The following is a 12,147-nucleotide window of genomic DNA, read 5'->3' as shown; positions in this document are numbered from 1 at the left end:
TGTAGGAGGTGGAATTTGAGTTAAGCCTGGAAAGATGGGGATGGTCATCAGGCCATGGGCTGAAAGGTGATGCAGTGAACTAGTTCTTACCTGCGAATGAGCCTCCTGACCCTCAAGCTTTGTTACGCGTCAGTGCCTCATCTTCATATCCAGATTCCTCAATCAGTGATGACAGGTCATTTTCCCTCAAGGTTCTATATCCATCATCTTTCAGAGACAAACCATTCTGTCTGGAATGTTCACGAACTCCAAACACTTACAGAATTATATTAAAAGGATGTTTTTCAGGTTGAATTTTAGCCTGCTGACCTCTCTTAACTTCATGCGGGTTTTGATGTCTATCTCCTCAGGATGAATTCCAAATTTACTCTTGGAAAAAGGTAATATGGATCTACCTGTCAGCATTAAACAGCGCATTTGGTCTCACTCCTGACCACCCTGTCATTACAGATGAGGAGGATATCATAAACAGAGCCATAAGAAAGCCAGACCTAAAGGTAAGTCAACGGATGGCTACTGCTGATGTCAGAGAGATTTCACCCTTTTCCCCTCAAGTGTAAAGTTAAATGCAGCTCCTCCATGGTGCCAATCCTCATTTGATAGTGTTTATTTAAAACGTGAACTTTGGAGCCAGACAGTTCAAATCTCAGCTTCATCCTTCTAAATAGTGCAACCATTGATCTTAACTCTGCTGAGCCTGTTTTCTCATCTACAAGATGATGATAATAATGTCTATTTCTAATATTAATTGATAAAATTCAATAAATTTAGAAATACAAAGATTAAAGTAGTTCCAGGTATATAGCAGATGCTCAATACATACTTGTTCTGTTTTCTTTTCCTTTCTTAGAGGTAGGATCTCACTATGTTGCAGTGGCTATTCACAGGCACATGATTATAATACACTGCAGCCTCAAACTCCTGGGCTCAAGTGATCCTCCTGCCTCAGCCTCCCTAATAGCTGGGATTACAGGCATGTACTGCCCAGCCCAGTTCTTACATATTAGCTTTTAATAGTGTTGTGCCCTATATTACAATCTATGTAAACGGGTTAATCTTATATTAAAGGTAATCACCCAGGGATATCCCAGGAGGTTTGCTTATGCCTGCAAATATGACCTTATTTGAATTCTTGTCATTCAAATGTATTTGGGTTGCTCCCTCTTCAGCCTATTAAATTAGTTCTGCTTGGAGTATGACTAGTTAACATTCATATTAAAAACATTTTGTAAGACAGAATGTTTTCTCTTACATTTATGTATGGGTAGTTAGCTGTTTAGTTTTATGAGCTCAAGGTCAGTTATTTAAAATGATAAAAGTAAATTATGAGCAATTTTCCTATTGTCAATTGTTATCACCCAGTTGTCTTTTTTTTTGAAATGGAGTTTCATTCTTGTTGCCCAGGCTGGAGTGCAATGGCGCTGTTGTGGCTCACTGCAACCTCTACCTCCCGGGTTCAAGCCATTCTCCTGCCTCAGCCTCCCAAGTAGCTGGAATTACAGACACCTGCCACCATACCCAGCTAATTTTTGTGTTTTTAGTAGAGACGGAGTTTCACCATGTTGACCAGGCTGGTCTTGAACTCCGGACCTCAGGTGATCAACCAACCTCAGCCTCCCAAAGTGCTGGGATTACAGGGGTGAGCTACAGTGCTCCACCTGCCCAATTGTCTTAACTGCCCAAATAAACAAAAACAAAGGAGGTCAGGTACCTCCAAATAATAGTTGCCCTAATCTGTTAGATGTCCATTCACCTGGAGAAGTAAGCTTCCCAGATAGCCTATGTCCTCATAGTTTCATTGCTCTGAAATTCTAGCATCTTTAGTAGCATCAAATAAATAAGTGAACAGATCAATGAAGAAATGGCCAAGTCAACACACAGAATTGCAGGAGGGGCAGGGGTCTTGAAATGGAAAGTTGTGATAGGTGTACCACCTTCATTTACCAGCTATGGCATAGGCAGTTTGGTTAGTTACTGCCTCTCTGGTCTTGAGTTTCTTATTTATAAAATAAAAGTAATACCCTCTCTTTGCCTTTCTCAGGGCTGTTATGAACATACAATGAGACGATGGGTATTAAGGTCATTTGTGAACTTCAATGAACTATGCTAGTAACAAAACTTTCATTAAAGTCAGAGGAGCTGTCACGGGCTCAGCCTTGATGACAATAACAGCATTACCAAGAGGGTAACATTTAGGGGCATTTAAAGGAGGGGTCCCCAACCCCCAGGCCACCGATCGGTGCCCTGTCCATGGACTGTTAGGAACCAGCCCGCACAGCAGGAGGTGAGCTGCCGGCAAGCTGGCGAGCATTACCGCCTGAGTTCTGCCTCCTGTCAGGTCAGCAGCAGCATGAGATTCTCATAGGAGTGAAATCCTTAATATTGTGAACTGCTCATATGAGGGATTTAGGTTACAGTGCTCCTTATGAGAATCTAACGATTGCCTGATGATCTGAAACCATCACCCCATCCCTAACATTCGCGAAAAGGTTATCTTCCACAAAACCGGTCCCTGGTGCCAAAAAGGTTGGAGATCAGTGGTTTAAAGGAAGTCTGACGATTACAGCAAAGAACTATGTCAGGTTTGGAAACAGAGGCTAAGAGGAGAAGCTAAGGACCATCTGGCAGGGTTGCAGGCAAAGCGAACACCCAGTGCTTAACCTGTTAAACAAGTTGCTCTTATAACATGTTCTAACAAGAAACCACAAGCAGAAAGCCCGGGGAGAGGAAATCTTCCTGATGCCTGAGCAGAAAGATGAAATTCACCCCGCAGCAGAGGTTTGGTTTCCTAATTGCTGTTTCCTGGTCTGAATTTCCAGGAAATGGGCAAATCAACCTCATCTCTTGCAAATATTGTGCTTAACATCCTCTTACCAGCTTCCAGAGACTCTGAGAGTGATAGGGAAGCAGATAAACTCCCGGCAGAGACGTTTTCTCCTGGGGGAATCGCAAATGTGCTCAAAAGGTCTAGGATGGAGCCATTCTTCTCATTCTGTGAGCAATGGCTTAAGAAACTGTCGGAAGATAATGGAATTTTCTATCCTCTGGCCCGAGGTAAAACTCACCAGTAGCCTCTTTATTTCTCATTATTGCTGCCTTCATCTACAGATGTTTCATGTCTATTAGGTTTTATACATTTTTCAACCTCAGTGTGTGGTTTCTGCCTCTTGATAAGAGGTTCTCAAACTGATCAGGGGCCTCACATTGGAACCACAATTTGTCCTTTAAAATTTTTCTAACACAGATTTTTGCATTTATGTAATTAATAAGTAGGCAGCCATCACTTTATACAGCTTTAATCCTGAAGTCAATGGATTTTCAGATTTTCCTTTGGGACTGACTTGAATATGATATCCTTTGAGAGACTGAACTTTGGAGCCAGATGGGCTAGAGTTCGAATTCCTGGCAAGTTACTTAAGCAAAATGAACTTCAGGTGCAAAGTGAAGAGGAAAATAATATCTACCCTAGCACAGGATGATGGAAAAGACTAAACATAACATGTGAAAAGTCCTAACATGCCCCCAGAATAGTAGCTGTGATTACAATCCTGCTGTATTTGCAAAATTGCAAAGAATACTGAAGAGAAAAGCAAATTGTGAGGCAAGACGCTTGGGATTCCAACATGTGTCATGATGGCTAACACGCCCTAGAGCCTGTCATTTACAAATATTTCCTTTGCAGATTGTGAAATCTGCAAATTAGAGATTGTGTGTCATTCCTACTGGCAATTCACTCTAAATTGGAAATAAGACATACTTTTTAAATGCAGTATGTTGCAACCAACCTTGCTGAAATAAATCCATTCTGTAAAATAGAAAAAAAAATACAGCATTTTACATGCTATTTGGTAAGTTTGAACGCCTCTGTGTGTGTGTGTGCATGCGTGCGTGCACGTGCACATGTGTACATGCACATACACCTATGGCATAGAGTTAACATTCATTTTTGGTAACCTAGACGTTGGAGCTAAGGGATTTAAACTGCATTTCTGGTTGATGTGGTTTTGCAAAGCTTTCACTCATTTATTTAATAAAAAATGTATTGAGCACTTATTTTGTGCCAGCTATATGGTCCTTCCAGTTTCAAAATGTATCTAATGGTTATAATGACGATAATATTCTTGAGCATAGAATATCTAGAGAGAAGCTGAGGTAGAATATAGACATAATCTGTCCAATTGCCTAAATATATTCATGGGGAAACTGAAGGGCAGAAAAATTTAGTTGAAGTTCTCAAATAGCGGTTTAGCAGAGTAGCTACAAAAGGAAGCTCTAGATACTGTTCCTCAACTTTGGCTGCACATTAAAATTACCTGAGGAAAATTAAAAAATTTATGCCCAGAATGCACTGCAGACAAAACAGAATCCTTGAGGGTGGGGCCGAGACAGCAGTCTTTTTCTTTCTTTCTTTTTTTTTTTCTTTTGAGACGGAGTCTTGCTGGGTCGCCCAGGCTGGAGTGCAGTGGCGCGATCTCGGCTCACTGCAAGCTCCGCCTCCCGGGTTCACGCCATTCTCCTGCCTCAGCCTCCCGAGTAGCTAGAACTACAGGCGCCGCCACCATGCCCGGCTAGTTTTTTGTATTTTTAGTAGAGATGGGAGTTTCACCGTGTTAGCCAGGATGGTCTCGATCTCCTGACCTCGTGATCCGCCCGTCTCGGCCTCCCAAAGTGCTGGGATTACAGGCTTGAGCCACCGCGCCCGGCCCAATAGCAGCCTTTTTCAAAGCTCCCCAAATGATTCCAGTGAGCGACCTGAGAGTATAATAACCATTGCTCTGTGACAATACGTCAGTCTCACTGTTTCTCTTTGTGTTTAGTTAGGTCACCAGTTCATGGAAATTCACATTCACATATGAACTTGCTTAAAGGATCAGAAGCAAGAACACACAATTGTCATAAGCATCAACCCTTCCCTTTTCTCCCACTGCCAACAGTCTCAGACCCTCACTTCCTTATTTTTTTTTTGTAATAACCTCGTCTTTGTTCTTTAGTATTTGCTGCCATCCTAATCTTTTTCAGTATCTTTCACTTTCACTCTTTTTTTTTTCTTTTTTTTTTTTTTTTACTGGTTGAATGTGGCTACCAGGATTTTTAAAATTTTGTTTTTAATTGACACAGAATAATAGTACATATTTATGGGGTACAGTGTGATGTTTTGATACATGTATACATTATGTATAAATCAAATTAGGATATTTGCATATCTGTCACCTCATAGGTTTATCACTTCTTTGTGGTGATAATATTCAAAATCCTGTCTTCTATCTATTTTGGAATATACAGTACAATATTACTAAACATAGTCACCCTGCTCTGCAAAAGAACAACAAAATTTATTCCTTCTATCTAACTGTAACTTTGTACTGTTGACCAACCTTTCTCCATCCCATTATCTATGCTGTTCCCCCCAGCCTCTGATACCCAATATTCTGCTCTCTACTTGTACGACATCAGCTGTTTTAGATTTCACAAATGAGTCAGAACCTGCAGTATTTGCCTTATTGTGTCTTGCTTATTTCATTTAACATCTCTTCAGGGTTCATCTATGTTGTCAAAACTGACAGAATCTCCTTCTTTTTAAGGCCAAATAACATTCCACAAAGAAAATGTATATGTACAGTTTCTTTATCCATTCATCCATTGATAGACCCTTAGGTTAATTCCATATCTTGGCTATTGTGAATATTACTGCAATAAACACGAGAGTGCAGATATTTGTCTGACATACTGATTTCTTTTCCTTTAGATATATACCTACTATTGGGATTAAGGGATCATATGATGGTTTATTTTTAATTTTATAAGGAGCCTGTGTACTGTTTTTCATAATGACTGTACTAATTTATATTCCCACTAACAGTGTACAAGAGTTTCTTCTCTTTATATCCTCGCTAGCATTTGTCATTTTTTTTTTTTGTCTTTTTGATAATAGCATTTTAACTGGAGTGAGGTGATAGCTCATTGTGGTTTTCACGTTCATTTCCCTGATGACCAGTGATATTAAGCATGTTTTCATTTATCTGTGAGCCATTTATATGTCTTCTTTTGAAAAATGTCTGTTTCGGTCTTTTGCCCATTTTCTATCAAATAGTTGTTTTGTTGCTACTGAGTTTTTTGAGTTCCTTATATATTCTGGATATTAACCCCTTGTCAGATATACAGTTTGCAAATATTTTCTTCCATTCTGTAGGTTATCTTTTCACTTGGTTAGTTATTTCCTTTGCTGTATAGAAGCTTTTGGCTTGATGTAATTTCAATTGTCTATTTTTGTTTTGGGGTAGCTTGCACTTTTGGAGTCTTATCCAAAAAATCCTTGCCCAGATCAATGCCATGTCAGACCTTACATTTTTCTTTTAGTAGTTTTATCATTTCCCATCTTACATTTAAGTCTTTAATCTATTTCAAGTTGAGTTTTGTGTATGGTAAGATATAGGGGTCTAGCTTCATTCTTCTGCATGTGGATTGCCAGGTTTCTCAGTTTGATTTATATATATATATATATATATATAGAGAGAGAGAGAGAGAGAGAAAGAGAGAGAGAGAGAGAGAGAGAGAGAGAGACAGAGTCTTGCCCTGTCTCTCAGGCTGGAGTACAGTGGCAGGGTCTCGGCTCACTGCAACCTCAGCCTCCCAGGTCCAAGCGATTCTCCTGCCTCAGCCTCCTGAGTAGCTGGGATTACAGGCACCCACCACCATGCCCAGCTAACTTTTGTACTTTTAGTAGAGATGGGATTTTGCCATGTTGGCCAGGTTGGTCTCAAATTCCTGACCTCAAGTGATCCACCTGTCTCAGCCTCCCAAAGTACTGGGATTACAGGCATGAGCCACCATGCCTGGCCTATCTCAGCATTATTTATTAAGGAGACCATCCTTTATTCGTTGTGTGTTCTTGGCGCCTTTGTTGAAAACTAGTTGGCTGCAAGTGTGTGAATTCATTTCTGTTTTCTCTCTGCGGTCCCATTGGTCTATATATCTATTTCTCTGCCAGCACCGTGCTGTTTTAGTTACTATCGCTTTGTAGTGAAATTTGAAGTCAGATGGTGTGATGCCTTTAGCTTTGCTCTTTTTGCTCTGTTTGCTTTGGGTATCCAGGGTCTTTTGTGGTTTCATACCAATTTTAGTATTGTTTTTTCTATTCCTGTGAAGAATATCACTGGTATTTTGATAGGAATTTAATTGAATCTGTATATTGCTTTTGACAGTATGGGCATTTTTAACAAGATTAGTTCTTTCAATCCATGAGAATGGAATATCTTTTCAATTATTTTTGTCTTCTTCAATTTCTTGCAATAATGTTTTGTAGATTTCAGTGTAGAGATTTTTCAAGACCTTGGTTAAATTTATTCCTACGTATTTTATTATTTTTTTGTAGCCGTTGCCAATGGGATAGTTTCTTGATTTCTTTTTCAGATAGTTTGCTATTAGTTATAGAAATGCTGCTGATTTTTATACACATTGATTTTGTATTCTGTAACTCTACTGAATTTGTTTATTAGTTTTTTTTGTGTGTGGAGTCTTTAGGATGTTCTATATATGATATCATGTCATCTGCAAAAAGGGGCAACTTAAGTTCTTTTCCAATTTTGATGTCTTTTACTTCTTTCTCTTGCCTAATTGCTCTGGCTAGGACTTCCTGTAATATGTTGAATAAAAGTGATGAAAACAGGCATTCTTGTCTTGTTCTAGATCTTACAGGAAAAACTTACAATATTTTCTAGTTTTGTATAATATTAGCTGTTGATTTGCATGGCTTTTCTTGTGTTGAGATGCATTCCTTCTATATCTGTTTTGTTGAGTTTTTATCATGAAAGGATGTTGAATTTTGTCAGATGCTTTTCTGTATTTGTTCAAATGATCATATGGTGTTTGTGTTTCATTCTGTTAATGTGATATTTTATGTTTATTCATTTGTATATGTTGAATCATCCTTGTATCCCGGGATGAATTCCACATGATCATGATAAATGATCTTTTAAATATGCTGTTAACTTTAATTTTGTTGACAACTTTTGCTTCTAGGTTTGTCAGGAATATTGACATATGGTTTTCTTTTTTGTTTTGCTCTTCTCTAGTTTTGTTATCAGGGTGAAGCATAGATGAATTTGGAAATATTTTCCCCTCTTCAATTTTTTGCAATAGTTTGAGTAGAATTGGTGTTCTTTAAATGTTTAGTAGAATTCAGCAGTGAAGCCATCAGGTACTGAGCTTTTCTTTGATGCGGGACTTTTTATCACTGATTCAATCTCTGCTAATTCATCTGTTCACATTTTCTATTTTTTCATGATTCAATCTTGATAGCTTACATGTGTCCAGGAATTTTTCCATTTCTTCTAGATTTATCAAACTTGTTGGTATATAATTGTTTATAATAATCTCCTGGGTTTTTTGTATTCCTTTGTTATCATTTGTAATGTCTCTTTTTTCATTTCTGATTTTATTTGAGTCTTCCCTTTTTTTCTTTAGTCTGACTAAACGTTTGTTAATTTTGTTTATCTTTTAAAAAATCCAGCTCTTTGGGTTTTTTGACCTTTTGTTTTCTCATTTTATTTACCTCTGTTCTGATCTTTATTATTTCCTTCTTTCTGTTAATTTTGGATTTAGTTTGTTCTCATTTTTCCCTGAGGTGCAATGTTAGATTGTCTATTTGAGATCATTCTTTTTTGTATAGAGGTATTTATTGCTATATGCGTTCCTCTTAGAACAGCTTTTTCTGTATCCCATAGGTTTTTGATAAGCTGTGTTTTCATTTTCATTTGTCTCAAGAAATTTTGAAATTTCTCTTTTAATTTCCTTGTTGACCAAAGGTTGTTCAAGAGCATGTTGTTTAATTTGTATGTATTTGCAAAGTTTCTGAAGTTTTTCTTGCTTTTATTGATTTCTACTTTTATACTATTGTAGTCAGAAAAAAATACTTGATATGATTTCAGTTTTTAAAATTTGTAAAGACTTGTTTGTGACCTAATGTATAATCTATTCTGGATACTGTTCCATGAGCAGTTGAGAAGAATGTATATTCTGCAACTGTTGAATGGAATGTTCTGTAAGTGTCTGTTAGGTCCATTTGGTCTACAGTGTAGTTTAGATTTGATATTTCTTTGTTAATTTTCTGTCTGGATGATCTGTTCTTTGCTGTGAGTGAGGTGTTGAAATTCTCTACTATCATTGTGTTGCAGTCAATTTCTCCCTTTGGTTTTATTAATACTTGCTTTACATATTTAGGTGCTCCCATGTTGGGTGCATACATATGAGCGTTAATCCCTTACTGAATTGACTCCTTTGTCATTATGCAATGATCTTCTTCGTCTCTTTTTATAGTTTTAATTTAAAGTGTATCTTATCTGACATAAGTGTAACTATTTCTAATCTCTTCTGGTTTCCATTTTCATGGAATGTCTTCTTCCATTCTTTCATTTTCATCCTATGTATGTTATTACTAGTTAAATGATTCTTCATAGGTTGCATATAGTTGGGTCTTTTTATGTTAGAAAGAAAAATGATTGGGCACTGCTTTTCATTAAAAAGAAAACTTTACTGAGGACTTCTGTAACCTCATTATCTGTCTAAGTAATTTCTTCTCAACTCCGGTATCAATACTTTGGTTTCAGTTTGTCTTTCTAGCTTCGTTCTTCATTCTACAAATAGGCATGCTCACTGGCCTTCTTCCCCCAAACTAACTTGTGAGCAATCTCTTTAAAATACTTTCTATTTTCTCATCTGAGTAAAAGTCTTCTAATCCTTCAACACTGTAACTCATACATCATCTCCATCATATTGCCTTCCATCATCTTCTCTCTCTTTATGTCTATAGCATTTCAAAAATGTATTTTTTATTTTATTATGTTTTAATTTTTTTGACATGTACATATTGGACTCTATGTCTTTTTTTTTTTGGAAATTTTTCCTTCTTAGTTTATAAAGTAGTAGAATGCAGAGACTAAGTTTTATTCATATATATTTTTCTATATAGTAGGTCCATGATACATGTTGATTAAATGATGACTTCTAATAAAGAGTACCATTTGTATAGTAGAAAAGCAAAGGATAAGTTAGAAAAGGATAAAATCTTAAATAAGTATGTTAAAGTTTTATCTTTGCTTTTTAAACAAATGCTTCTTTAGCCACTGGTTGCTGTTTATTCTCTGATCCTCAAACTAGAGGTTTTCTTAGTACTTTTCTTTTGCAGGTGAGATGCATAAAAGTGCAGAAAATAAGATATGTTTGGAACTACTTAGAAGGACAGTTCCAGAAAATTGGGTAAGTTGTTTTAGCCAGTACAGCCAAAGAAGAAAAACGTTATCTCAAAAATATTATTGCTAAATATGTTCTTTTCATTATTATTATTTTAGCTCTTTGGAAGACTGGCTCAGTTCTGCCAAGATACATCAAAAATTTGGATCAGGCTTGACAAGAGAAGAACAAGAGATTAGGTACCATGCATGTTATTGCCTATACTAGCTCAAAAGGATTATTATCAGTTAGCCAAATAGACAGCTCAGTAAATAGTTATCTTAATGGATTAATATCAGAAAATATTGTAAAGCTCTATTTAGTATTATTAAATTAAATCTTTCACATACATTATATTACTTCATCTTCAGAGCAACCTTATGGGGCAGGTAGAACAGACATTATCACGATTTCCATACAACAAACGAGAAATCTGAGACTCAGAAAGGTTTCATGGCCGGAACGAGGTCACACAGATGGGAATTAGTAGCGGAAGAACTAATTCGAGGCCCATACTCCTGGCTGCAGATGTAGTGCTCTTTCTACTCCATACAATGTTTCTCAAGGTTATTATAATATAAAGTTGAGCCAGTTTAGGTTATAATCAATAAATACGTCTTAGATCATGATAATGCAGTTAAATAATAACCATGGAGCAGCAGTAGAACACCATGCAAGATGTGTAGCTCCACAATTCCAAATGAATTATTAGGCAGAGGAGAGAGATTTAGGGAGGGCACTGGTATGTCAAGAGTCTGTGGGCTTTGAACAAATATCTTTTCCTCCCTGGACCTTTGTTTCCCAATCATAGACAGGGGGAGAAGGACTCTTTAAAGGCCTTGCTGTTCTAAGTTTCTATGATTCATATGCTTCGCCCTTCCCCATTTCTAGTACTTTGAAGAGATGTAGAGCCTAGCAGAATCTGCATCAGCTGGGAGCTTGTTAGAAATGCATGATCTCAGACCACTTTTCATCCCGTTGAATCAGAATCTTCATTTTAACAATATCACCAAGTGAGCTATATAAATGTTAAAGTTTGAGAAGCACTGCTCTCATACATTTGACCAAGCTATTCAATCTGAGCATCGAGGTGGAAGACACAGAGAAAGCGGTTAGTGTTTTCAACAGTAATGTAACTCGTAAAATGTCTTTCCTCTGCATAATCAAAGAAACACATCTCTGAGTTTTAGAGACACTGAATCAAAAAGCCGAATAGTTATGCATGTAGAGTTATTTTTGAGATCACAGAACTTTCCACCTACATTAAAATACGTTCTGAAGTTTTCCAGAACTACTAAATAGGGGTAGGAAAGTAGAAACAGCATTTCCTTATCAATAAAGGTATTTTCTCTTAACTGTCTCATGGTCTTATAGTAATAAAACCGGAATTGAGGAGAGACAGAGTTGGGAACATGCCAATCCTGAAACTACTTGAATGAGACAATATTTAATATTAAATACCCAAAATACCATTTAGAAAAATATTTAGACCTTGGGAAGAATATAGTTCTAGAAGCAATATGGTCATATTTATCGTTTTTGCAACTGGGAACCCTCACCTCCCATTATTTTGAGAAGGATGGGAATAGTATATAACAAGGGAGGCTTATGTTGGTCCCACGAGTGAGAAATTGAACATGGAATAGACTTTTTTCTGAATAGGTGAGGAGTGAATTTTAATTTTATTATTTGTGATGGAGTGATATGTAATTTCTTTCTATAGGAGGTTAATATGTGGGCCTAATACTATCGATGTTGAAGTTACACCAATTTGGAAACTGCTCATCAAGGAGGTAATTTCTCCAGCATTTTCTCTTGGTGTTGGATAGAAAATAAAGAAGTTTGACTCCAGTGAAATAATCAGGAGTGCTACTTGTTAATAAGTAACTATAATATAGAATATATTTTGGAAGTATGCCA

General features: G+C 37.0%; 1 protein-coding gene across 5 annotated transcripts in view; it reads left to right on the top strand.

Moving 5' to 3' along the window:
- Positions 1-12,147, top strand: part of ATP13A4 (ATPase 13A4) — a 160,412-nt gene that overhangs the window by 55,702 nt on the left and 92,563 nt on the right. For all 5 annotated transcript variants that reach the window (XR_004182362.1, XM_021934992.2, XM_021934991.2 and 2 more), the window contains exons 3-6: positions 351-497; positions 10,184-10,254; positions 10,347-10,427; positions 11,951-12,020. Coding sequence is in view for 3 of the 5 variants with exons in the window: in XM_021934992.2 (XP_021790684.1) it covers positions 351-497; positions 10,184-10,254; positions 10,347-10,427; positions 11,951-12,020 (369 nt within the window). In the remaining 2 variants the exon portion in view is untranslated. The remainder of the gene's footprint in view (positions 1-350; positions 498-10,183; positions 10,255-10,346; positions 10,428-11,950; positions 12,021-12,147) is intronic.

The sequence above is a fragment of the Papio anubis genome, chromosome 2 (genome assembly GCF_008728515.1).
Source record: "Papio anubis isolate 15944 chromosome 2, Panubis1.0, whole genome shotgun sequence".
NCBI lineage: Eukaryota > Metazoa > Chordata > Mammalia > Primates > Cercopithecidae > Papio > Papio anubis.
Note: the sequence above shows the minus strand (reverse complement) of the source record. Positions and strands in the feature narration are given on the sequence as shown.